This window comes from Salmo salar, chromosome ssa10 (genome assembly GCF_905237065.1).
Source record: "Salmo salar chromosome ssa10, Ssal_v3.1, whole genome shotgun sequence".
NCBI lineage: Eukaryota > Metazoa > Chordata > Actinopteri > Salmoniformes > Salmonidae > Salmo > Salmo salar.
The window spans coordinates 110,692,289-110,719,396 of NC_059451.1; the positions used below are offsets into that span (position 1 = coordinate 110,692,289).

Below are 27,108 nucleotides of genomic sequence, written 5' to 3' on the forward strand. Positions count from 1 at the left end.
GCAGCCAACTCTCAATGTATTCAATCAACAAAAACGTTTATTGTATAACGTGAAAGAGCAACAACCAATTAATTTAGGATGAAAACAGATAAAAAGCAAGTTTCCCTAATTTTGTAAGATCCCATGTAAAACAATGAAGCAATAAATACTGCCTGAGAAAATTAACTCTCTTTATACAGCTCCTGTACCACCCTCCTCTGGCAGATTTCATTACTCTGTACAGACACTCCTGTCAAGAATTATACAATAAAAACTTGCTTCTGGTCAATATGAGTAGTGCAGAGAGTTGATAAGTGGTTTTCTATTGTGACTTTACAGAAGAAACCTTTCAATATTGCAAGAGTAAGCAGAATGTATGATTTGAAGTAGCCTTACGCATTTGGACCTGTTTCTTTGTAAACTAATCCGATTACCAGTTTGGTTTATCAAATAAATAAAAATAATAGGGTCATTTAATAATCTCAGAGCATGTTTTCTGCAAACCAACACCAAACAGGCTTGTTGTCATTAAACAAAATAATCCAGGAGAAAAAATAAATAGCATTGAACGCCTCATGCTGATGTCTGTTTGACTATTTGGGGAGGAGCTGACAGAATATCTCAGACACTGTACGCTGCTCGTTGCAATGTCTCAATCTCAAAATAATATGGCCGCTACTGTATCAATCACTCCCCATGGTAAGAGCTGACCCCTGCTGCAAAACAGCCACCATTTAATATAAAAGGTACATGCTGTCTTATTGCGGTTGTAAAGCAATCGTTTTACACAGTTGTTACACAGTGTAGTAGTCAGGCTGTGCTTGTCTTGTGCTGTACACTATTTGGAATAGTTGGTGACCCGTTGCTCTTCTGGGTTTTCAGACAGGTGTCTTTTCCTGGCTCCAAAGTATGTAGTGGTGTCCTCCTCATCTGGCATCTCGTTGCTCTTCTCCTCCCTCTTCCTCTTGCCCACCAACCCAGAGTACTCTTCACCAGCCCGCCCCTCTGGTAGCCCCAAAACACGTAGACATACTATAGCAGAAGCCTGCTCTGCATATTTCTTTGACTTCTCCCTGCATGGTTATAAAAGAGAAAGTGTTTTTATGTGTGAATACAGTGTACTTTAGCATTTGTATGAGTAAATAACACTGCTTTTAAGCATTATGTGTTATAAAAGTGTTATCAAGCTTTACATTCCAGTGTTTAACTTGGTCACAAATAGAAATAAAATGAATTAAGCCTTTTGTGAACTAACAACTAACATCTGCTAAATGACTAACATTTAAAATGTCTATAACACTTTCACTATTAACTCACCACAGAGTGGATCTGTACTTTTTCCCTGTCACCGTTACCATGGATTGGAAAGCCCGGTCTTGAGAGCGCTGTACCTGAAAACATCATACACAATGCACATAGGCACTCTACACATAAATGCACTCTGGTTTTGACATGTATGTTGAAAGACCATGGCTAATCTAAAGTGGTCATCTTACTGTCTCATATCGTGGTTGCTCCAAGTTCTCCTTGCGGCTCCACTCCAGCAGGAACATCTTAGGGCTGAATTCTCCAGGGTACTCCCTCCTGACACACAAACATCACACTACCATCATACTATGTACAGTCATAATAATATGTGCAATATGTAATATTCACAGTAATATATTACAGGACTTCCCACTACCTGCCTACACAACTCAACTAGTGACTTACTAGACATAAACCAATGGTCTAAAAGGTGCACTATGCAGAAATCGTTCCGCCGTTTCCTGGTTGCTGAAATTGTAAGAGTTCGCCTAATTTCAGATTGTGACAAAACCACCAGTCATTGTGTAGAGAATCATTGTACCATCTAAACCGCTGTGACATATATTTTCCATAACCAAAAATATATTGCAGCTGGTGTACAAAACTGACAGTATAAGATGCAAAAACTAAACTTAAGAACAGGGAGCATAGAAATAATGCACATAGAACAGATCTACAGCTTCTTAGTATTGCTTTCGATTAGAATAACAGATCTATAAATGACATTTCTATGCAAATTTGGTCAGGTCTATCTTACATCCCTTAAACGTCATCCACCAGACAGAGTAGAGCTGCTGTAACCCGATGAGAGAGATGTGGAAGAGGAGTTCCAAATGGCCTTAGAACAAACCGTTCAAATTTGACACGCATTGTGGTGACATCACCATCTAGAACAGGCTGGTCGGGGTGATTGTGGTTGGTATGGATTGCTTCCCTTCTGGCTTGTAGTTCTGTCTGGGTCTTCTTATAGTACTCCTGCAGCCCATATCCCTCACTGGAAAACACAGGTGTAGAGTTAAATACTCAAACATCAAACTTGAGTACCAATGCTACAGTTTTTGAGTACTTATTACCCAAAAGGTTCACCAATAGAATAATATATGAAATAGAACTACATTTACTAGGAAATTAACTAGAATACTGAAATTCTGAAGTTCTCTGACATCATGATTCAAAAGACATGTACCAGATGTCTTCATTGGTTTGGGCAGATTTGAGTTGCTTCCCCAGTGGAGATTCCACCTTATCCCTCAGCATCTGACAGAGGCAGTACTTGGTGTTGAAGGCATGGTTGTCGTAGCGGATGGCCTACAAATACAAAAAGCACAAACATTTCTGAATTGGCTTCTAACATGACACTATGTATTTTATGCTTGGTAAAGTTGGCATATAGCAAGTCATCTTTGATTTACGTCCCTGTAGTTTGTGATTGCGTCCTTATCAGATCAAAAGACAAGCATTGGATTACCTAGGTAACTTTCCTATGTCTTACCACAATATGTCAATCTACAATATGACAGTGATAGTTGAGTTTGCATTTTAACACAGTGGGTCTCCTGCAGAGTGAGGTAAAGTGGACGGAGAGCGGTAGACTCACGTATTTGAGGTACTCCTCCATGACCTCCTCCACAGACAGCAGTCCCTGACTGCGGAACACTGAGGGGTTCCACATAGCCGCCCTGGCAATCATCACAGAGGATGCCCCGGTGGCCTTCCGGAACTCCTCAATGTCAGCGTGGGCTTTGACCCGGTCCAGAGAACCTCCACTACACAAAATACAGTAAGTGTCGAAGGCAAGGACAGTCAGTCACAACCATAGAGATGAATAATTTATTTATCTCCGTGTTCACAACACCTTTGAGAGAGACAGAGCGACTCACTTAGCGATGACAGGAATGGACACCGCCTCAGCTATAGCCTGGATGAAGTCACAGTGAACAGGGTGTCTTGGTCTTTCATCCTTTAACCTGAGGAAGTAGAGGCAGTCACAAATCAATTTGGGTATGCAAAACCCCCAAAAATAAAATGAGCCACAAAAAGGTTTGGGTCTCTACAAATCACTAGATTTACACAAAATCAAGCATCTAAAATCAGATGAATGCAAAATACAATATATATACAAAAGTATGTGGACACCCCTTCAAATGAGTGGATTTGGCTATTTCAGCCACACCCGTTGCTGAAATCGAGCACACAGCCATGCAATCTCCACAGACAATTATTCGCAGTAGAATGGCCTTACTATAGAGCTCAGTGACTTTCAACGTGGCACCGTCATAGAATGCCACCTTTCCAGCAAATCAGTTTGTCAAATTTCAGCCCTGCTAGAGCTGCCCTGGTCAACTATAAGTTCTGTTATTGTGAAGTGAATACTTCTAGGAGCAACAACGGCTCAGCCTCAAAGTGGTAGGCTACACAAGCTCACAGAACTGGACCGCTGAAGCATGTAAAAATCATCTGTCATCGGTTGCAACACTCACACTACCGAGTTCCAAACTGCCCCTGGAAGCAACCTCGGCACAATAATTGTTCGCCAAGAGCGTCATGGCCAAGCAGCCGCACACAAGCCTAAGATAACCATGAGCAATGCCAAGCGTCGGCTCTGGAGCCGTGGCAAAGCGTTCTCTGGAGTGATGAATCACACTTCACCATCTGGCAGTCTGACAGAAGTCTGACGGACAAATCTGGGTTTGGTGGATGCTAGGAGAACGCTACCTGCCCCAATGCATAGTGCCAACTGTAAAGTTTGGTGGAGGAGGAATAATGGTCTGGGGCGTTTTTTCATGGTTCAGGCTTGGCCCCTTTGTTTCAGTTTCCTGTTTCAGCATTACAATGCCCCCATGCACAAAGCGAGGTCCATATAGAAATGGTTTGTCGAGATCAGTGTGGAAGAACTTGACTGGTCTGCACAGAGCCCTGACCTCAACCCCATCGAACACCTTTGGGATGAACTAATCTCATTGCAACTCCCCTCCAAGTCTCTGACCACTACCTTGTATCCTTTTCCCTCTCGCTCTCATCCAACACTTCTCACTCTGCCCCTACACGGATGGTATTGCGCCGTCCCAACCTTCGCTCTCTCTCTCCCGCTACTCTCTCCTCTTCCATCCTATCATCTCTTCCCTCTGCTCAAACCTTCTCCAACCTATCTCCTGATTCTGCCTCCTCAACCCTCCTCTCCTCCCTCTCTGTATCCTTTGATTTCCTCTGTCCCCTATCCTCCAGGCCGGCTCGGTCCTCCCCTCCTGCTCCGTGGCTCGACGACTCACTGCGAGCTCACAGAACAGGGCTCCGGGCAGCCGAGCGGAAATGGAGGAAAACTCGCCTCCCCTGCGGACCTGGCATCCTTTCACTCCCTCCTCTCTACATTTTCCTCTTCTGTCTCTGCTGCTAAAGCCACTTTCTACCACTCTAAACTCCAAGCATCTGCCTCTAACCCTAGGAAGCTCTTTGCTACCTTCTCCTCCCTCCTGAATCCTCCTCCCCCTCCTCCCTCTCTGCGGATGACTTCGTCAACCATTTTGAAAAGAAGGTTGACGACATCCGATCCTCGTTTGCTAAGTCAAACGACACCGCTGGTCCTGCTCACACTGCCCTACCCTGTGCTTTGACCTCTTTCTCCCCTCTCTCTCCAGATGAAATCTCGCGTCTTGTGACGGCCGGCCGCCCAACAACCTGCCCACTTGACCCTATCCCCTCCTCTCTTCTCCAGACCATTTCCGGAGACCTTCTCCCCTACCTCACCTCGCTCGTCAACTCATCCTTGACCGCTGGCTACGTCCCTTCCGTCTTCAAGAGAGCGAGAGTTGCACCCCTTCTGAAAAAACCTACACTCGATCCCTCCGATGTAAACAACTACAGACCAGTATCCCTTCTTTCCTTTCTCTCCAAAACTCTTGAACGTGCCATCCTTGGCCAGCTCTCTTGCTATCTCTCTCAGAATGACCTTCTTGATCCTAATCAGTCAGGTTTCAAGACTGGGCATTCAACTGAGACTGCTCTTCTCTGTGTCACGGAGGCTCTCCGCACTGCTAAAGCTAACTCTCTCTCCTCTGCTCTCATCCTCCTAGACCTATCTGCTGCCTTTGATACTGTGAACCATCAGATCCTCCTCTCCACCCTCTCCGACCTGGGCATCTCCGGCGCGGCCCACGCTTGGATTGCGTCCTACCTGACAGGTCGCTCCTACCAGGTGGCGTGGCGAGAATCTGTCTCCGCACCACGTGCTCTCACCACTGGTGTCCCCCAGGGCTCTGTTCTAGGCCCTCTCCTATTCTCGCTATACACCAAGTCACTTGGCTCTGTCATATCCTCACATGGTCTCTCATATCATTGCTATGCAGATGACACACAATTAATCTTCTCCTTTCCCCCTTCTGACAACCAGTTGGCGAATCGCATCTCTGCATGTCTGGCAGACATATCAGTGTGGATGACGGATCACCACCTCAAGCTGAACCTCGGCAAGACGGAGCTGCTCTTCCTCCCGGGGAAGGACTGCCCGTTCCATGATCTCGCCATCACGGTTGACAACTCCCTTGTGTCCTCCTCCCAGAGTGCTAAGAGCCTCGGCGTGACCCTGGACAACACCCTGTCGTTCTCCACTAACATCAAGGCGGTGACCCGATCCTGTAGGTTCATGCTCTACAACATTCGCAGAGTACGACCCTGCCTCACACAGGAAGCGGCGCAGGTCCTAATCCAGGCACTTGTCATCTCCCGTCTGGATTACTGCAACTTGTTGTTGGCTGGGCTCCCTGCTTGTGCCATTAAACCCCTACAACTCATCCAGAACGCCGCAGCCCGTCTGGTGTTCAACCTTCCCAAGTTCTCTCACGTCACCCCGCTCCTCCGCTCTCTCCACTGGCTTCCAGTCGAAGCTCGCATCCGCTACAAGACCATGGTGCTCGCCTATGGAGCTGTGAGGGGAATGGCACCTCCGTACCTTCAGGCTCTGATCAGGCCCTACACCCAAACAAGGGCACTGCGTTCATCCACCTCTGGCCTGCTCGCCTCCCTACCTCTGAGGAAGCACAGTTCCCGCTCAGCCCAGTCAAAACTGTTCGCTGCTCTGGCACCCCAATGGTGGAACAAGCTCCCTCACGACGCCAGGACAGCGGAGTCAATCACCACCTTCCGGAGACACCTGAAACCCCACCTCTTTAAGGAATACCTGGGATAGGATAAAGTAATCCTTCTAACCCCCCCTTAAAAGATTTAGATGCACTATTGTAAAGTGGTTGTTCCACTGGATATTATAAGGTGAATGCACCAATTTGTAAGTCGCTCTGGATAAGAGCGTCTGCTAAATGACTTAAATGTAAATGTTAAATGTAACGCCGATTGCGAGCCTGGCCTAATCACCCAACATCAGTGCCCGACCTCACTAATGCTTGTGGCTGAATGGAAGCAAGTCCCCGCAGTAATGTTCCAACATCTAGTGGAAAGCCTTCCCAGAAGAGTGGAGGCTGTTAAAGAAGCAAAGGGGGGACCAAATCCATATTAATGCCCATGATTTTGAAATGAGATGTTCGACGAGCAGGTGTCCACAAACTTTTGATCATGATGTGTAACAAAGGGGATGATAAGAACAGGACTTTACCTGCCATGAACGGCAATAGCTGCCACACCTGTGTTCTCAATTCTCTTTACTAGACTAAGAGTATCTTCCAGCTGAACACACATAAACACAGGGGTCAGTCAGTCTGCCTCACAAGTACAATTTTAATGGCGAATGTAATCTTTAACAAGCGAGGTCAAAAGACTAATGTATTTGGCTCAAAACACATGACACCCATCTAATTGCTGTAGAAAAGGCATTGTCCTTTTAAAACTTACTGTGGGCAATATTCTAATTTTACATGTCACTGGTTTGGACACTCCTTTCACAAGTGTTCTAAGAATCTAGAAAAAGAGAGATGACAAAAATATAGATATTATTTCTCAACAGTGCTCTATTCAATTAGATTGAGCTTACTGATGGGGGAGAAGACTGACTACTCACCGCTTCGATTTTGTCGGGGTCTGAGAGCAGAGCAGCTCCCATCCCACCCTACAGGAGATACAGAGAAGCGAGGGGTCAGCTTAGTGTGAACATTATATTAGGTCTGAACTGCCTGACCATTCATTGACTCTTTGTTGGCTGCTGACTGTGTCACTCATAACCACCTTAGTAGAGTATTCCTTAGGACAGCCCATGTTCACGTCGATGGCAGCCACATCATTCTCCCTACACATTACAAAGAGGAATATATAAGAACAGGTGCCAAGGGGCAATAAGGCTTTCCTTTTCACTTGTGAGGTAGACCGTACAACAGATTGTAGTGCCTCTCAACCTAGACCTCAGTTGCTGACAAAATATGCTTACATGTTCTTCCTATATACCAGTAGAAATGGAACAGAAAGAATAGATGGACAACAGAAAGACAATGTTCAAGACTCACACTAGTCGCGCCACAATCAGTGCTCTGTCTGGGTCCGCAGTTCCCTGCAGAAACAGTAAGAGGCACAGTCATGTTGGTCCCATCTTTGACATGTTGAATAAATAAGGACATGAGTCCTGTCTATGTAAAATATTGACTTCAACAGCCCCCCCCCCAATTCCTCTAATGAAACATTGCAGACAGTGAAGGCTCTTGTGTATAGCCTACCATCTGGAAGACAACACGGTCTTTCTCCTTTTTGCAGGTCCTGAACATCACTCTCTCATCAGGAGCCACGAAATCCACCGTCTCCAAGACGTCTGCAAATCACAACGCGCGCACACACACACACACACACACACACACACACACACACACACACACACACACACACACACACACACAATAGCATCTCACAGTGACAGTTGTTGCAACAACAGTAATCAAAGGACTGTAGTAGGGTAGGTGAGACAAAATTACCATTGACAACTCTCTGACACTGTGCCATTTTGATGTCAATCAACTCCTACAAAACATACAAAAAAAAGGATTTAACACAGTAATCAAAGACAACAGTTTCAAAAGATAGATTGACAGTCAATTGCCACAAAGCCATATAATGAAGCACACCTTCTCCACTGACAGACTTACCTCAGAGTACACAATATCAGCACCATAATCCAGGGACAGCAGTCTCGTTGGTAAGGTGCCAACACGCACCATAGGTGCCAGTACATTTACATTGCGGAAACACAGTCTGCCCACTGTATTGGCCGTCATATTTTCTTTATTCGCCTGGTTCAAATGGAAACAGAAAACAGGCAAAGCTATTAGAACAAGCTGTCCATGTCCTGAGTCTCTTCTTGGTAAAGAGGTTAGGTTATGTGAAGTAATCAACAACGAATGGTGGGTGTAATTCTATACGAATCACGATTAATAACAGCATTGCTTTAGCCAAAGACAGTTTTAACTGCGTTGACAAACATGTTTGGTGTCGCTGTTCGCTTGCGTACAACCATAGAAACGTGGCAGATATAACGTATTGCTGGTAATATAATTGGAGGACACACATCTGGCACTTACAATATCTGTTTTTACTCCATAATCAAAATAACTCACCGTCATTTACAGAAAGTACATTATGGTTGTCTTCATTTGATCCCCCGGAACGCGTGTTGACTCTACTTCCTGTTCGAAACCTTGCATCATCAAACCTCGCCGATTTGGTATAGAAATTACTGCATAGAACAGACAAATTCACTAAGAGTAATGTTGTTCTAAAGTGGTCATTTGTGTGTTGTGTGCTGCATACCTAACTGTACCGGCTGTGTAAACCTGATGAACATAAAACACATTATAAGCTATAATATTTTAAAGCCACATATAAATACTTTTTTATTTTTCTCTCTGGCTGGCTGTTACTGGTACATTATTGGCAAATTTAGACAGTTGAATACTTTATAGTGAGTGCAAAATGATGATAAATGATGATGGCAATGAAACAAAGCAGACAAAGCATGAAGTCATTCATTTCCGATAGATATTTGATTTATTGTGGTATTATTGTAATTTTCTCATTTACAAAAAAGTGCACTAAAATACATTCCAGTTAGCATTCCAAGTACTGAACCCATTGTAAACACCTGATGCTTTACAAATAATTTACAGTGTAAAAGCTCTTCATATCAAGACAGCTCTAGAAATCTGAACTAAAATGGATATAAAGTAGTAATAAATCTTGCATAAGCACTGTGTTTTACCTGACTGGCTTAATGATCATGGCAGCTGTTGGAGAGACAACTCAGACTCACGTAGTACTAACAAACTACATAATGATATCCTAAACCTACATCATTATCTGGTTATTGGCATGAAGTATGTTCCTTGAGTAATGTGTGGTATCAAGTACAGTATCCATCTACCTACTACAATACAGTATATATCTACAAATCTAGGCTACTTAAAATGTATGTTAATTTCAAAAGAAATGCAACATATCATCTTTTTTTTTTTTTACAGTAACAGTCAAGGGCCTGGCCATATGAAGAACACAATATCAGTTAAAGAGCTCTGTTTGGGGAAAATAAATGGAATGGCAGTACAGTGCACCACTGGAAAAGCAAAGGCCTTTTGTATATTTTTGTCAGGGTACCAGCACAACATTTCGTTTTAAGTGTGGTAGTGAATAGAAAATAAAATAAGTTAAGTTGATATTAGAATCTTAGTTTAGAAGCAAGCATTAGAAAAGTCCAGCAAGCATTTTGTGAGCAGGTTTACTTCCACATAACACTGGTATAAATTGGTGTTTGGGTCATTATGTTAGCTGTGAACATTACAGTTGTTGTGTATTTACAGTATATGAAATTTAATCAGTAGTGTTAAAGGCAATGGCAAACGTTAAACAAACTAATTACTGTAAAAACATAGTGACACACAACTATGAACTACAACCATCTATCATTCAGCAGTATACAATCAGAACACATCTATGTTGTTGGCTGTTGCTGGCTAAAGAGATTAATTTCCAAAGGATTCCAGTCAAAGGCTCTGAGGTCTTTGTTCAGATAGTTTTGAATATGTTCACAAATCTGAGGAAGTCATGACATGTGGCAAATTAACAACGGGCAAGAAGCAGAATATGGAAGACCACAGTGCTTTTCAAATTCTCATAAGGAACACACAAAGCAAAGCAAATTCCAAATTCAAATAATAGGTAAGATACATTTTGTTAATAAGGTACACAATTTCCCCTAAAAGGCACAATGATACACAGTAAATCTTAGGTCAATTAAAACCCAAAGGCTCTAATACTTCCTTAGGGCATATGAAGTCTGTTTCAAAATGTGATGCTGTTGCCATTAGCTTGTTGTCCTTGACGACTTAGTACAAAAAGAGAATACATTTTTTTGCAAGTGGCCCATGCATCAAAACGCAGGCAATTCCACCTAGCTGTAAAGAAATGGATATGAGTCTGAGGTTACCAGAGACCAGACAAGGGGCTCCACTATAAGGAACGGGCCGTGTCTGTACTCATACAGTGACAGAATATACAAAAAGAAAAATACTTTAGAAGGCAAAAAGAGTTTAAGACTTCCTAGATAGAGTGTCAGAAGATTTGTCGGGCCATTCTTCGATTGGACTGATCTCGATGGGGTCGAACTGGGGGAAGACCACGAAACACAGCCTCTGTGCCACGTAGGTCGCTGACTCTGTGAGAAAACAGGTCCCCACGTTTAGCATCACAAAAAAGTGTCTGACCATACCACTAACGTAGTATTCCTTTTAAATGCCATATATCTGGGTCTACTTAAATAAAGAATGGTTTGATACTTGTTATATATAGGGTTTAGGGAGTTTGAATACCATTAAATACATGTGGTTGAATTCAGAAATTCAGACATTTTGGGGGGCAAAGAAAGAGGCCAGGATTACTAAAACAAGCATGTGTTTGCAGGACTCAAGAGGAGGACACTCACCAATGAAGTCATAGATACACTTTGGCTTGGCTTTCCAGTGCACCCCCAGGAAGTAGACGGGTACACCAGTGAGCATGATGACCAGCCCAACACCACACACTACAGGCTCAGAGTACAGGCTGAATCCCAGTAACAGGGCCCAGAACATCAAGTAGGTGATAGGAACTAGTAGGTTTACCTGATGAGAAGGGATGAGAACAGATTTTGTTTTTATAATGAAGAGAGTCAACATGACGTCTCACCTTCCAATGAATCACCCTAGTGAAGAGGACAGAGGAAAATAGCTGCTTCTACTCTGCTTTCAACAGTTGATGAGAACAGGTTCACTGTGTTGCTGTAGTTTGTTATTTTTTGTCAATTACTGTGTCAATCATTTATTTGAGAGGGGCCATGATTGAACCATGCCTGGATTAATAATACCTTAATTGGTCTGTAAAGTTTGGGCTTCTTCCATCGGTAATAGAGCAGGCCTGCGATGGTGACTCCATAGGAGAGGTAGTTGATGAAGGACACATAGTTGATCAGGTTGTGTGTCTCTCCTATACACAGGATTACAATGGTGGCAGTACACTGCAAGACAGACAGACAGACAGACAGGAGAGAGAGAGAGAGAGAGAGAGAGAGAGAGAGAGACCGTTATTGAAGACATAAGGTAGAGGGGTATAGGACCTGCATGTTGGCCACTGAGTGTCGTTTGAGAAAAAAAACATACAGTAGAGACGTAGTAGTGTTAGGTAGTCTTACGCAGCAGAGGAGAGCAGGGATAGGGGTGCAGTTCTTAAAGTGGATCATAGCCAACAGGCTGGGTAGATGTCCCTCTCTGGCCCCAGAGAAACACAATCTAGAAAGACAAATGAAAACCTAGAGGGCTTATAAACATTTCATTTACTTAAAAAACACACACACACCTCCGTTTCTATGGCTGTGTCTCAATCCAAAGGCTGCATCCTTGTGGATTGAGACACAGCCAGCCTAGAGGACATCTTCCCCAGGGTTGACCCCTCACCTAGAAGATGTAAAGAGGTAGCCGTTGATGCCTCCAAACGTAGACAAGGCTACAGAGATGGGCATAATGACAGAGAACATCCCCAGGAGCTTCTCTCCAAATGTCTGCAGCAGAACAGGAAGGTTTACATTTAAGACACTATTCAAGCCAGGGATAACTCTTGATGTAGAGCAAGTTAAAGGTCATCTCTATGTAAACATGCATTGTGTTGAACATTCATTAAAGTTCAATAAAACAAAAAGGGCACCATTAAAGTACAGTACGCAATGCAGTTTTTGTCATTTTGCAAAGCAAAGCGAACAGCGTTACTCACGACAGCCACAGCATTGGATGACAGCAGCTCCTCGGGTGACATGGCGGAGAAGTAGGCGATGTTGGTGAGCGTGTACACAAAGGTCACCAATGGGATAGAGATGTAAATGGCACGAGGTAGGTTCCTGATGAGGTAATCCACACGGTACACAAACTACCGATGAGGTCATCCACACGGTACACAAACTACCGATGAGGTCATCCACACGGTACACAAACTACCGATGAGGTCATCCACACGGTACACAAACTACCGATGAGGTCATCCACACGGTACACAAACCATTGATGAGGTAATCTACACTGTATACAAACCATGCAATCAACACAGTCTCATAAATCATGCATTGTTAGAGGAATAAGAAGGCAGCTGATATGCAAAATATAACTCTATAGAATGTAAAATTGCAGGATATCACTTTTTTTTCTTAGCAATATGTTCATTGATATAACATCACAACATACAACTGTGCATCACTCCGCAATGCTTGCTTTCATGCATTCACAGCCAGACTGCATACTCAGTACACAGCATTGGATTGATAAACAGAATAGAATAGAATGCAAGGGAAAATAATGTTTGGTGAACCAGATGCTCACCGTCGCGGTTCAACCACTTCCTCTGTGACATAGTTCAGGAAGTTCCATCCACTGAAGGCGAATGAGGCCTGAAGGAAAGCCAGAGCGATCTGCCCAACCGAGGGAGTCGTGCTGAACTCAAAGGCCACCTGAGGCGTCAGTCCCTCGTAGTTACCTGGAGAAGTACATATTCACCATCAATGTCTGGGAGGCTGTTTTAGGGAAATAGCTTGATAGTCTCTTTGACCATTAAAAGGTGCTATTGACCTTCGGCACCTGGGTCATGTTCAGTAGGCACAAAACCGAAGAAAGCAATCCAAAACGGGGAGGTACTATCTGAACTTGCTAAATAAGAAACCTTATATTCATTTTCAGTTGCAAAACGTCTTGCATGTCCCAGGATTGCTATAATGAAAATCAATCTAGAGAGAGGGTGAGTGTGTGTGTGTGTGTCTCACCCTTGCAGATCTGCACCAGGCCGACTACTATGATGAGACCCAGGGCCGCCAGCTTCCCCACCGTGAAAACATCCTGGATCCTGGTGGCCATACGTACACTGGAACAGTTCACCCAGGTCAGGAACACTGCAGACACACACGGAGGCATGCATGCACACACACACGCACGCACGCACGCACACACACACACACACACGCACGCACACACACACACACACACACACACACACACACACACACACACACACACACACACACACACACACACACACACACACACACACACACACACACACACACACACACAAATACTTTAAAGTAATTGTCCAGTGAAAATCGGACTTTTAAAACTTCTGTTAACTCATACCCAAATAATGTTGTTGACTCGTCCTATACTCGTATTTGTGGCCAAAGCATAAATTGGAGAAAAAAAAACACTTAAAAAACCCCACCTCAAGCTTGAATCTACATTTACATTTACATTTAAGTCATTTAGCAGACGCTCTTATCCAGAGCGACTTACAAATCTCAAACATAATGTTTAAAAATGCTTGCTATTTCTCATAGAGGCTTGCCAATCAGCAGTCGACTTGCATACATTTTTTTTATGATCAGTATACGCCCACACCATTCTGTTGTTAGGGTACGCCCACACCATTCTAACACAGAAAAGCTGCTTTTTAACATACTTAAATAATACAAAAATTGGAAAGAAAACTATTTCACTCATATTATAATTAATTATAGGTCATACTTCATAGAAATCTGGAAACACTGGACAGTTCCCTTTGGCAAGCATTTATTGAGAAAACAAAATACTATTTAAACCCAGGTATAGAAAACAATGATTAGTCAGAAGTCATGTTTGTCCTCACATAGGGGAGCTCTCGCCCAATCGGAATGTGGCATTAGGGATGCCAGGCAAGCCGTGAGGTGCACAGTAATGTGACATGTTCTCTCCCAGTCAGTCAGGGCTCACGCCTGGGCACATGGTGTTGGTCGGGCGGCAGCGGCCTAGCAGTTGCCATGGCAGATCGGAATGTGGGAAATGGTAAGGCAAAGGGGTGGACACGATTGTTTCACCTCGTCCATCACTGTCATTGGCTTGCCTCTCTTTCTCATGGTGGCCTGGCTCTCACAAACAAAGGCTGGGTGTCAAGGCCCCCAAAACAAACCGCTTCCGATGCAACAGAACAAAACCCAGAGAGGACAGGCGGGCAGGTCCCTGAAGAGGCTGAGAGAAAGCTCACGTTTTCTCCAGATCATTGGCATCCAGTCCCCCCAAAAATAAGTGAGAATAATGGCCCCTAAAAGCAAGGATCACAATAAAAAAAAACATGGGCCACAATGCTGTTGGCTTGTTGGCTTTTCCGCAGCTCAATCATGGTACAATGGGGATTTTTTCTTTCTTTCTCTACTTCATGGGGTTCAGTGGAGGTACAGTGGAGGTCCCCTCAGGTTTGTTGCCAAGTAATTAGTAATACTAGCATGTCCAAATTGTAGATAGAGTGAGGGGTGCAACCCTGTGAAAAGCAATACACAAATCACAGGCGACAAAATTGGCTCTAACTTCAGCGAATGGGACAGACACTGTACATGACATTGAATTTAAGTCCAAGTTCCTTCAGGTTCACAAAAATGGTTGCAGTGACGTCATTCGGATGTCTTTTGTGGCGTAACAGTCAACTTCGTTGTTAAAAGGATGTTTTTAGATGTATTTTTAGCGACCAATAAAAGTTGGCTATAACCACCTAAAAACCAAATGTCTCCTTGATAAAGCACTTAAAACGAATTTACAACCAGAGAATTAGATCAATAGGACATCCCATGGCATATTTTGCCCATTGGGATGATTTTATACATATTTTAGAAACTGTACTCTTTATCAGTCTTCGTTTCCCTAACTTTCCGGCTCACTCTTATGCCTCCTGTCTGCCCCTTCCATTTTCTATTTGACACACCTTGCATTTTAATATTCCTGTCTCGCCCTTCCATTTTCTATTTGACACACCATGCATTTTAATATTCCTGTCTCGCCCTTCCATTTTCTATTTGATACACCATGCATTTTAATATTCCTGTCTCGCCCTTCCATTTTCTATTTGATACACCATGCATTTTAATATTCCTGTCTCGCCCTTCCATTCCAGTCTCCTCTCTGAGAGTTTTAAAAGGCTTAGAGGCAATTGTTACGTAAGAGATATTTTACTCTGTTGCACCAGATAAACTTCCCATAAAACATAACACAAGCATGCACGCACACACACAGTCAGACACACGGTGCAGTACTCACATAGACAGACTGTTGACAGCAAGCGTGTGGCCATGTAGGGAGGGACACAGTCTGGGAAGACAGGCTGTAGGACATAGTTAGAAAAGGTCAGGGCGATGACAGCCAGGGTGGTAGGGTACATGATGAGCACTGCACTCCACAGCAGAAGGAACCTAGGATGGGAAAGAAACAGAATTGAACAGAATTTTATTGGGGAAAAAGTAATGCATAGGCTACATCAACAACATGTGAATTTCATCACAGAGAAAAGCACATGAAAGTATCAATTCAAAATGTATTCCCAAAGTAGTCTGCATTGATCCAACCTAATGTTACGTATTTCATAATCAGCTTGCAAACTATACACATTGGGTGTGAAATAAACTGTATGTGTGGGAGACAGAGGTACCTACCCAACAAGGCCTCCAAATATTTCTGTGACGTAGGAGTAGTCCCCCCCTGACTTGGGGATGGTGACCCCCAGCTCAGCATAGCAGAGGGAGCCCAGGGCAGCTATACATCCCCCTAGTATCCACACAATCAGGGCTAGACCCACTGAACCCGAGTGCTCTAGAACCCCTTTAGGAGAGATGAAGATTCCAGAACCTATGATGTTCCCTGTGGAGAGGGAGAAGGTATTACTAGAATACATACACACAAAAACAAGCAATGTAAATATTGTTTAAAAATATACACTACCGTTCAAAAGTTTGGGGCCACTTAGAATGTCCTTGTTTTTGAAAGAAAATCACATTTTTTGTCCCTTAAAATAACATCAAATTGATCAGAAATACAGTGCAGACATTGTTAATGTTGTAAATGACTATTGTAGCTGGAAACGACTGCGTACAGAGGCCCATTATCAGCAACCATCACTCCTGTGTTCCAATGGCATGTTGTGTTAGCTAATCCAAGTCTATCATTTTAAAAGGCTAATTGAACATTAGAAAACCCTTTTGCAATTATGTTAGCACAGTAAAAAATGGTGTTGTGATTTAAGAAGCAATAAAACTGGCCTTCTTTAGACTAGTTGAGTATCTGGAGCATCAGCATTTGTGGGTTCGATTACAGGCTCAAAATGGCCAGAAGCAAATAACTTTCTTCTGAAACTCGTCAGTCTATTCTTATTCTGTGAAATGAAGGCTATTCCATGCAAGAAATTGCCAAGAAACTGAAGATCTCGTGCAATGCTGTGTACTACTCTCTTCACAGAACAGCGCAAACTGGCTCTAACCAGAATAGAAAGAGGAGTGGGAGGCCCCGGCGCACAACTGTGCAAGAGGACAAGTACATTAGAGTCTCTAGTTTAAAAAACAGATGCCTCCAAGTGACCCCAAACTTTTGAATGGTAGTGTATATACACACTACCAGTCAAAGGTTTTAGAACACCTACTCATTCAAGGGTTTTTCTTTATTTTTACTATTTTCTATATTGTAGAATAATAGTGAAGATATTAAAACTATGAAATAACACATATGGAATCATGTAGTAACCAAAAAAGTGTTAAACAAATCATTTACATTTACATTTAAGTCATTTAGCAGACGCTCTTATCCAGAGCGACTTACAAATTGGTGCAAATCAAAATATACTTCAAATAGCCACCCTTTGCCTAGATGACAGCTTTGCACACTCTTGGAATTCTCTCAACTAGCTTAACTTGGAATGCTTTCCCAACAGTCTTGAAACAGTCTTGAAGGAGTTCCCACATATGCTGAGCACTTGTTGGCTGCTTTTCCTTCACTCGGCAGTCCGACTCATCCCAAACCATCTCAATTTGTTTGAGGTCAGGCCGTTGTGGAGGCTGGGTCATCTGATGCAGCACTCCATCACTCTCCTTCTTGGTCAAATAGCCCTTACACAGCCTGGAGTTGTGTTTTTGGTCATTGTCCTGTTGAAAAACAAATGATAGTCCCACTAAGTGAAAACCAGAAGGGATGGCATATCGCTGCAGAATGCTGTGGTAGCCATGCTGGTGAAGTGTGCCTTGAATTCTAAATAAATCCCAGACAGTGTCACCAGTAAAGCACCCCCACACCATCACATCTCCTCCTCCATGCTTCACGGTGGGAACCACATATGCGGAGATCATATGTTCACCTACTTGGCGTCTCACAAAGACATGGCGGTTGGAACCAAAAATCGCAAATTTGGACACATCAGACCAAAGGACAGATTTCCACCAGTCTAATGTACATTGCTCGTGTTTCTTGGCCCAAGCAAGTCTCTTCTTATTATTGGTGTCCTTTAGTAGTGGTTTCTTTGCAGCATTTTGACCATGAAGGCCTGATTCACGCAGTCTCCACTGAACAGTTGATGTTGAGATGTGTCTGATACTTGAACTCTGTGAAGCATTTATTTGGTCTGTAATCTGAGGTGCAGTTAACTCTGGGTCTTCCTTTCCTGTGGCGGTCCTCATGAGAGCCAGTTTCATCATAGCGCTTGATGGATTTTGCAACTGCACTTGAAGAAACTTTCAAAGTTCTTGAAATGTTCCATATTGACTGACCTTCATGTCTTAAAGTAATGATGGACTGTCATTTCTCTTTGCATTAAGGAGGAAATAAATTCCACAAATTAACTTTTAACAAGGCACACCTGTTAATTGAAATGCATTCCAGGTGACTACCTCATGAAGCTGGCTGAGAGAATGCCATGAGTGTTCAAAGCTGTCATCAAAGCAAAGGGTGGCTACTTTGAAGAATCTCAAATATAAAATATATTTGTATTTGTTTAACACTTTTTTGGTTACTACATGACTCAATGTGTTATTTCATAGTGTTGATGTCTTCATAATTATTCTACAATGTAGAAAATAGTAAAAATAAAGAAAAACCCTTGAATGAGTAGGTGTGTCCAAACTTTTAACTGGTATTGTATATATTTATATGACTATTATAAAATCTGATAAAACTGTATCATGTGTTTGGAAACAATAAAGAAAAACACTAAACAATACATTGAGATCTAAACAATAGCTATATTGCAGTGTGTAGAAAGTGGGGATATTATATAATCTGGTCTATACACTTCCCCCTGAGCTAGCTAAAGGGTACTCACTGATTTATCCTTACATCAACCCTGAAATGATATGGCTATCTCTCTTCAGATATAACTTGAGAAAAATATCCTCCCTGATGATCATTACAAGTTAACACATCGTCCACAGAGGACCTCAGAAATGGAACAATTATACTGTTGATGTGAGTGAACAGAGCTTTGGGCAGGAGATCAAGCAGTCAGAGTAGGAAGTGCTACCATCTAATTCAAGAGGCTCGCTTAAACATCAACCACACTCATTCAAGTAATAAAATGATCTGGGTTCCAATATGGCTGTACCATGTCCAAGGGAAATGGCCCCGTTGAAAAGTAGTGCCATTATGGAATTGGGTGCCATTTTAGACGCAGACCAAGTGTATCCCAACCAACACATTCAGGGTAGAGCACTCAGAGTAGCACAGCAGAAGGCAGCCAAGTGGCACAGACCTCGATTACATAACTAGACATAAATTATTTACTCTTAACTGTCGAGCTCAGGCATGAGCCATCCGCAAGAATTGAATTCAACTCATCTCCTGCATTATTTCTAGACTCTACACGGCCGGCTTTCATTTAGGTTTGTGCCCCTGTCAGAAATGCTAATACTGGGATGTATAACTTTTAAACAACAGGGTGGATGCCAGCATAGACTTCCTGGTCTGGATTGCTCAATTTGTCCAATCAGAGTTGGTGGTCTGTACTGTGTCTCTCTTCCACACACGCATTGGTGCATCAATGTGTGTACTATTTTCTATGATTGTGTTTTGCTTTTCGTGTTTTGATGTGCATATTATGCTGTATAGTGATGTGTGTAGTGTATATTGATGTGTATACAGGGCTCATCTGTGAAAGAGACCGTGGTCTCAGCATGACTCCCTGTCGAAATAAAGGTTAAATAAAAAATATCTGCATTCTGTTGTGGAACAGACCTTCCAGGAGGTCCAGGAGTCAAAGGTATTTTCACTTTTTTCTCCAGGACCGATCTTGATTAAAAAAAGTTTCATTAATGTAACTTATCAAAAGCCACTAGAGCAGGTTGGGGCCTGCTGTGAGGAAATGTAATTGAAAAACATAACTGTCAGTAGAAATGGCATAGAACGTAGACCTATTCTTTACACTTTAGACTTTCAGTTTAATAACCATTGTACAGTAACTCTAAAACAAATGTAAACAGTCAAGTCAGAACATATGTAATAATTGCAACAGAGCATGCTGAAATCTTCAGCATATTTATCATTAGTCTGAAATCCAAAACTACCTAAAATTGAATTTATTAGTCATATGCATCTTCCAGACTGTATAGTGGGATTTCCTTTACTGTAAATCAGTAGCGATATTTTGGGATTACCCAAACTCAGTCATGTAACATGATTACTTTGACCTGATGAGGATCCATCTAACACATGCGGTGTGTCATTATAGTGGCCTCTGACTTGTGGTCAGACTCCCTCAGGTGGAACAAACTTAAATTTGCATTGTTTTTTAATTGAATGTCATTGTGAAAACAGAAAGGTGTCATAATGTATTTTTTGCAAACATCTTGAACATTTCTGAATTTAAAAGTAATCCATCTAGTTTTTCAAAAGTATCTGTGATCTGATTACAATATTTCTTCCTGGTAATGTAACTGGTTAGTTCGTTTTTTTTGTAATCAGATTACATGTCAGTTATTTTACTCCCCAACCCTGTGTAGGTGACGCTTGGGTTTATATCTTAATTTGCACCCTTCAACAAGCAGATTAGATTTATTAAAGCAGTCCCTGCCATTTCTTCTGCTTCGGCAGAAAATTTGCTTCTGCTTGACAACCAATGTGCTACTTGACTGACTTAATATATTTGGGCCACGTAAGCATTGAGGTAGACATTTAATGCACATATTTATTTGTCATGTTACCACACGATCAGCTTAAATAGTACCATATTCCTAGCGTCACAGGTGAGAATATGGGCCTATTTCTAAACATTAAACTTGACTAAATATAGGATATTAACTTGAATAATAGGCCTACATAATCTATCATTGTAAAACGAATGTTTCATTCAGTAAGTCTGTCAATAGCAAATTTACAACGTTATTTTATAAGGTGCGCATTCAAATAAAACAATGAACAAACACCCCCTAAGTCTCTAAAATACAATACATTTTTACCAACCTTACCTATGATTATTGTACAGGCGCTTAAAAGTCCTATTTCTTTTTTCAGAGTCACTCTATCGGGGATTTCGTCGCGCTTGTTGTTCCCATCTTTCAAGATCTTCAGTGCAGCCAACGGCTCTTGCCGTGAGCAGATACTTCTTTTCCGCTTTCCTCCATCCATGTCTGCAACCATATCAAAGGCTTTCTCGAATCCCTCTCTTGAACTCACACACGGTATTGATGCACACTGAATAGGGTGCGCTTGCGCAATAATCTGCCGCTGTCCAGGGTAGAATGCTAACTACCCCACTCTCGTGCCATGGCCCATCAAGTACTTGAGCGTCGCTGCGCAGGACTTTTCGTACAATCACTGAACCTCACTCGAAGATCCCCTCGAACTTCGAAGTCCATAGTTTCACCATAAATATTTGGTTATAATACCGGACATGATAGGATGGCATGCTTTTTAGCTGAGGCTTGCATACATCATAGTTTGGTGTACTCTCCAATTTGAGTAAACCCCCCATCTTGAACACAACTGTGTGTGCATAATCTCGACTACTCAGTGTTCATGCCCCCCTTTCAGACTACACACATTCTCTTCATCAATGTTCTCAACTATTAGAGTATTCCATCTTGTGAATTGCAAACAGAGTTATAAAAAATAAATGTTAAATAAAACTATACAACTGTGACCACAGTGAACATAAGTACTCCATTATGGAGTAATAGAGTATACTAAATTATTGACCAACTGATCAATATTTTATAGGGGATGAAAGAGCAAATGCAATAATGAATTTAATAAGCATACACACAACCTACTATGCCTCATCTACTACTACAGTACAAACTGACTCCAAATAAAAGTAGCCTAATCATCTTCAACAAAATTATTATTTTCAATTGTAGGGAAAAAATAGCATAAATAGATTACAAAACATATGGATGACAGGGATCACCCCCCTCCCCCCCAAAAAAACAAATTAAAATCATGTACCCGCTTTATAATTTACTTGTGAATATATTTTAGCAAATACTTTCCTCTGTGTACATTTTATGCCGGATACACTCCCATTCACACAACTCTGCCCCTCTGTGTTGTCTTGTATCTAAAATTAGCCTGTCATGTTACATTGATGCAACTCTGAACAGCCTCCTGATGAGAGAGCCCACATTTGAACTGTCCGGGAGAGGAAAGCCAAAGAGGAGGGCTCACGCCTCTGCTCCACCAGCGCACGCATCCCAAAGGCGGCCTTCTTCATGCTTCCCTTCCTCTCTAAAGGACCCTAGTGGAATTTAGGAAGTCAAGTTGTGCAGTCGTACCAGGTCTTTTCTCTGCCTCTCTCGCTAACACCACAGACTGCACAATAAAGGGCCTGGATTCAGCTGATCCTGTTAGAAGGCCAATAAAACGGCCAGCTGCTTTGTGTGCAGGCAGGGAGGGAGGAAAGACGAACACTGCCAGCAGTGTGCTGCGACGCTTAAAGGAGGAAGCCGAGCAGAAAACCAATACGTCACAGGAGCCACTCTGGGTAACTAGATGGTGGACAGAGGGAAGGAGTGATAAAAACAAAGAGAAGACGTCTTCAACCAACTGCTTTTTAACTGCCAGTTGGGTAGACTGCCAGCAGGGTATTATCTCATTGTGAAATGCAAACGTTCACAGCATCACACTGGGTCAAAAGTTAAGATGAAGCACAAAAATGAAATAGATATTTTATTTAACCTTTATTTAAATAGGCAAGTCAGTTAATAAGAACAAATTCTTATTTACAATGACAGCCTACCCCTGCCAAACCCTAACGACGCTAGGTCAATTGTGCGCCGCCCTATGAGACTCCCAATCACAGCTGGTTGTGATACAGCCTGGAATCGAACCAGGGTCTGTAGTGATGCCTCTAGTACTAAGATGCAGTGCCTTAGACCGCTGCACCACTCAGGAGCCCATGTAAATAAACAAGCAAACAAAGACTGTCCTGTCCAAATGTATTAACACTCATAAGATCCCAAAATGAGTAAAGTGAACATTTTTGAGAAAAAAAATGTAGTTCCAGTTCTTAAGAATGGGGGAGCTGAGGTAGGAGTCAATTCATTCAGTCAATTCATGCTTTGGCCAGCATGCCAGTGTTAGTTCCTGTTGGATTGGGAAGGGATGGAATGGCATCACAGAGAGAAGTCACTGGCCAGGGAAAGCTCCACGCAGCCAACCCAGGTCACATGGTCAGAATGGTATAAAAGGCAGTCCTGACTGTGGTTGGGAAAGAAGGCCTTTGACAGCTGTGCCAAGAAAGTGCTCCTTCATTGAGGCGGAATGCTTTAGTGCAAATGGATTGGATTGAACTAAGCCAGGGGATCTGCCATTTCATTGAAGTTATAAGGTTTCCCTGTAGGCTCTAACATCAGATGGAAAAAAGGTACCCATATTGTATTAACATTTGCACCGGCAATCAGTTCAAGTAAAACAGTCCTTGGTTAAGGTTGTATTATTCCAATGGAAGTTTATGAATTGTTCTGGATGAGGAAAGAGCATCTTCTACTCCATCTTGTGGTCAGTTACACACACACACTTTCAATGTAGCTCTGCAATGTCTTGTGCAACACATGATATTCAGGATCCTTGGGACCCCCTTCATTGAAGTTGCAATTTACAATGGTTAGGTAAGGGATGTCCCAAGGATCCCAGATAGCACTGACCCATATTATAGGCCCATGGGTCACAAGAACTGCAATACATTTTTGCATTACACAGAGGCACCAAAGCATTGTTTGTATAAACTTGTATCATAGAGATGTGAAAGAAAAAAAAAATATATATATATATATATAAATTCCACTAGATTTCCAACTAAGGAAGTCTCTAGCCATACAGCATTGTGTCAGGTTCACTGTTGCCCTCCTTACACACTTGAACATAAAACAAGTATTGATTTGTCAATGAGCTGTGCCGTTTTGTCAGAGTCAGACCAATGGGTTGTGGAAGAAGTTGCGTATGTGCTGAGCCGTGGCCTGGCCCACGATGTGTTCCAGTTCGTGCGTTCCTGCGTTGCACAGCTGGTAGATACTGGAGTAGTGCTGGAGCAGGGCCATGGCTTTGACCTTCCCTACCCCAGGGATCTGCTGAACCAGGGACATGACCAAGGGGTCTAGCAGCCAAGACACACTCCTCCTGCGGAACGGGTTGTCTTTACTTTCTCCGTGCACCTGCAGAGGAGAGGACAACTCATTATTCAACTGTCATCATACATGGTTAGACTATTATCATTTTTTTTACTCTGCATCGTTGGGAAGGGCTCATAACCAAGCATTTCACTGAAGTCTACACCTGTTGTATTCGGCACATGTGACAAATACAATTTGATTTATTGAGTTCTAAATGGCTGTATGCCAGTTTGAGATTAATGCGTATTTATGTAACCAGGAAAACACTTGTAAAGTGACAATTCTAAACAATACTCTTAACTCGTTTTCTCTCATGTAAAAGTATGACTTACTATCTGTGTGAGTAGCTGGGAGGCTTCTAGCTGGCTGGCAACAGGTAGCAGTGTCAGACCAAGCTCAAACACCACAAACTTCTGCATGGCAGAAAAGTACTGTTCGCTGAGCTGGGTCTTCTCCACCAGCACTATGCCCTGCAGGCTGCTGTTGGCCTGCAACAGAGAGGAGAGAAGATTAGAACATCAAGGAAAAATGGAAGATGTAGCATGTACATTAAAATATTATATCATTAGTTCAGCCATTCACTTAACAGTGGATATGTGAACTGGATTATACATTAGAATGTAGCAGCATAATCAAGTGTGTAATAGTAGTAGTGTCAAACACCAAAAGTAGACTTACATTTCTAAACCGAACAAGTTTTCTTTTGTAGTTGTTTCCAGCCACAATGTCAGTTTCAGAGACATACAAAATGCAGCTCTTGTTAGATAGATGAAAGTCCACCACGCCAAGTTCTTCTTCAAATATTGTTTTCACACTTCCAGTTCCTGAAATCAGGAATTCAACGACACCATGTTCAGAATGTAACAAACGAGAAGAGACTTTATTTAAAAATCACTCAGTGTTTACCATCTAATCGTCATGTCTTATATTAAACTGACATGAAGCGACATTGTGCGCTAGCGCTGACAATGGGGTGTCCACCGGTAATATCGATTGTTTGTTCCTACTGGCAGCTAGTGTATCGATTGTTTGTTTAAACGTGTCTGTAAAATGTAAATGTATTTCAGTTGTAATGTAACGTAATTTCAATGACATGTGAAACTAATAAAGTAAAGACGGACTGACTGAAGTTGGGCTGAACTAACGTTAGCTGGCTAACTACACGCCAAGTTGTTTATTTACAATGTTAACTAACGTTAGCTAGCCAACCCTTAGCCACAGGTTAGTTAATATAATAACTTTAGTTGCCTTAGCTACTCTTTGGCAAGAGACTAAGCTACTGTTACCTTTCAAACTTTGCACGAGGACTGAGCCTCTCCACTTCTCGTTGGAAATAACATGCCCATACGGGGGAACGGCGTTCATAAGAACGGGAGGTTTTATCGCCATTTTAACAACGATATGTCAGCTCTTTATTCAAAACAAAGTTAGCTTGCCTCCAAATTTTCAATATCTAACTCTTCTTCGATGAGGTTTAACGGCGGTTGGCATCCAATAAATGTTGCATTACCGCCACCTACTAGACTGGAGTACAACTCCCTTATACTTTGCTCTAAAAATAAAATAAACAAATACCATAACACAATAATTTAAAAGAAATAAACACCACCCTACTCCACTATTTAAATCTATTTAGTTCTACCTCAGGTCAACAACCTGAAAGGATGGGACACCACCACTTAACACACGCTGTAACTCTTCAGATTTTATTTTATTTGTTTATTTAAACTTTTTTTTAAACTAGGCAAGTCAGTTAAGAACAAATTCTTATTTACAATGACAGCCTACCAAAAGGCAAATGAACGGGTGTTGTATGTGGAGGATGGGGGCTGCAGTAGATATCTCAGATAGGGGGGAGTGAGGCCTAAGGGTTTTATAAATAAGCATCAACCAGTGGGTCTTGCGACAGGTATACAGAGATGACCAGTTTACAGAGTATAGAATGCAGTGATGAGTCCTATAAGGAGCATTGGTGGCAAATCTGATGGCCGAATGGTGAAAAACATCTAGCCACTCGAGAGCACCCTTTCCTGACGATCTATAAATTACGTCTCTGTAATCTAGCATTGGTAGGATGGTCATCTGAATCAGGGTTAGTTTGGAAGCTCGAGGAAACCAAGTTTAGATTTAACTTGAGCCTGAATTTTTGATATGTGCTGAGAAAAGGACAGTGTTCCGTCTAGCCATACTCCCAAGTACTTGTATGAGGTGACTACCTCAAGCTCTAAACTCTCAGAGGTAGTAATCACACCTGTGGGGAGAGGGGCATTCTTCTTACCAAACCACATGACCTTTGTTTTGGAGGTGTTCAGAACAAGGTTAAAGGCATAGAAAGCTTGTTGGACACTAAGAAAGCTTTGTTGTGGAGCGTTTAACACAAAATCCGGGGAGGGGCCAGCTGAGTATAAGACTGTATCATCTGCATATAAATGGATAAGAGAACTTCCTACCGCCTGAGCTATGTTGTTGATGTAAATTGAGAAGAACGTGGGGCCTAGGATCGAGCCTTGGGGCATTCCCTTGGTGACAGGCAGTGGCTGATACAGCAGATGTTCTGACTTTATATGCTGCACTCTTTGAGAGAGGTAGTTGGCAAACCAGGCCCTCAGACACCAATACTACTTAGCCGGCCCACAAGAATGGAATGGTCTACCGTATCAAAAGCTTTGGCCAAGTCAATAAAAATAGCAGCACAACATTTCTTAGAATCAAGGGCAATGGTGACATCATTGAGGACCTTTAAGGTTGCAGTGACACATCCATAACCTGAGCGGAAACCAGATTGCATACAAGAGAGAATACTATAAACATCAAGAAAGCCAGTCAGTTGATTATTGACAAGTTTTTCCAAAACTTTTGATAAACAGGGCAAAATAGAATTATGCCTATAACAGTTTCATTGAAGGACGAACCGTGGCTGCCTTCTAAGCAATGTGAACCTCCCCAGAGAGGAAAGA

At 42.4% G+C, this 27,108-nt stretch overlaps 3 protein-coding genes across 3 annotated transcripts; all 3 read right to left on the minus strand.

The window, feature by feature from the left end:
* Positions 1 to 19: 19 nt before the first annotated feature.
* On the minus strand, positions 20 to 8,931 carry dus2 (dihydrouridine synthase 2). The gene is made up of 16 exons (XM_014125569.1): positions 8,829 to 8,931; positions 8,361 to 8,504; positions 8,190 to 8,235; positions 7,938 to 8,029; positions 7,731 to 7,774; positions 7,456 to 7,516; positions 7,292 to 7,339; positions 7,126 to 7,191; positions 6,890 to 6,960; positions 3,168 to 3,254; positions 2,885 to 3,053; positions 2,474 to 2,595; positions 2,138 to 2,281; positions 1,476 to 1,563; positions 1,297 to 1,370; positions 20 to 1,052 (listed from the first exon to the last, which is right to left on the minus strand). The coding sequence occupies exons 1-16, from the start codon at positions 8,832 to 8,834 to the stop codon at positions 818 to 820; spliced, it is 1,497 nt and encodes a 498-aa protein (XP_013981044.1). The 5' UTR covers positions 8,835 to 8,931; the 3' UTR covers positions 20 to 817.
* Positions 8,932 to 9,235: 304 nt separating this feature from the next.
* On the minus strand, positions 9,236 to 21,403 carry slc7a10b (solute carrier family 7 member 10b). Its single transcript, XM_045688428.1, has 11 exons — positions 21,011 to 21,403; positions 16,226 to 16,430; positions 15,834 to 15,985; positions 13,541 to 13,666; positions 13,104 to 13,257; positions 12,505 to 12,628; positions 12,192 to 12,295; positions 11,930 to 12,026; positions 11,606 to 11,755; positions 11,186 to 11,363; positions 9,236 to 10,918 (listed from the first exon to the last, which is right to left on the minus strand). The coding sequence occupies exons 1-11, from the start codon at positions 21,180 to 21,182 to the stop codon at positions 10,794 to 10,796; spliced, it is 1,587 nt and encodes a 528-aa protein (XP_045544384.1). The 5' UTR covers positions 21,183 to 21,403; the 3' UTR covers positions 9,236 to 10,793.
* Positions 21,404 to 22,694: 1,291 nt separating this feature from the next.
* faap24 (FA core complex associated protein 24) lies at positions 22,695 to 25,648 on the minus strand. Its single transcript, XM_014125572.2, has 4 exons — positions 25,438 to 25,648; positions 24,830 to 24,975; positions 24,484 to 24,639; positions 22,695 to 24,193 (listed from the first exon to the last, which is right to left on the minus strand). The coding sequence occupies exons 1-4, from the start codon at positions 25,538 to 25,540 to the stop codon at positions 23,951 to 23,953; spliced, it is 648 nt and encodes a 215-aa protein (XP_013981047.1). The 5' UTR covers positions 25,541 to 25,648; the 3' UTR covers positions 22,695 to 23,950.
* Between the last annotated feature and the right edge of the window lie 1,460 nt (positions 25,649 to 27,108).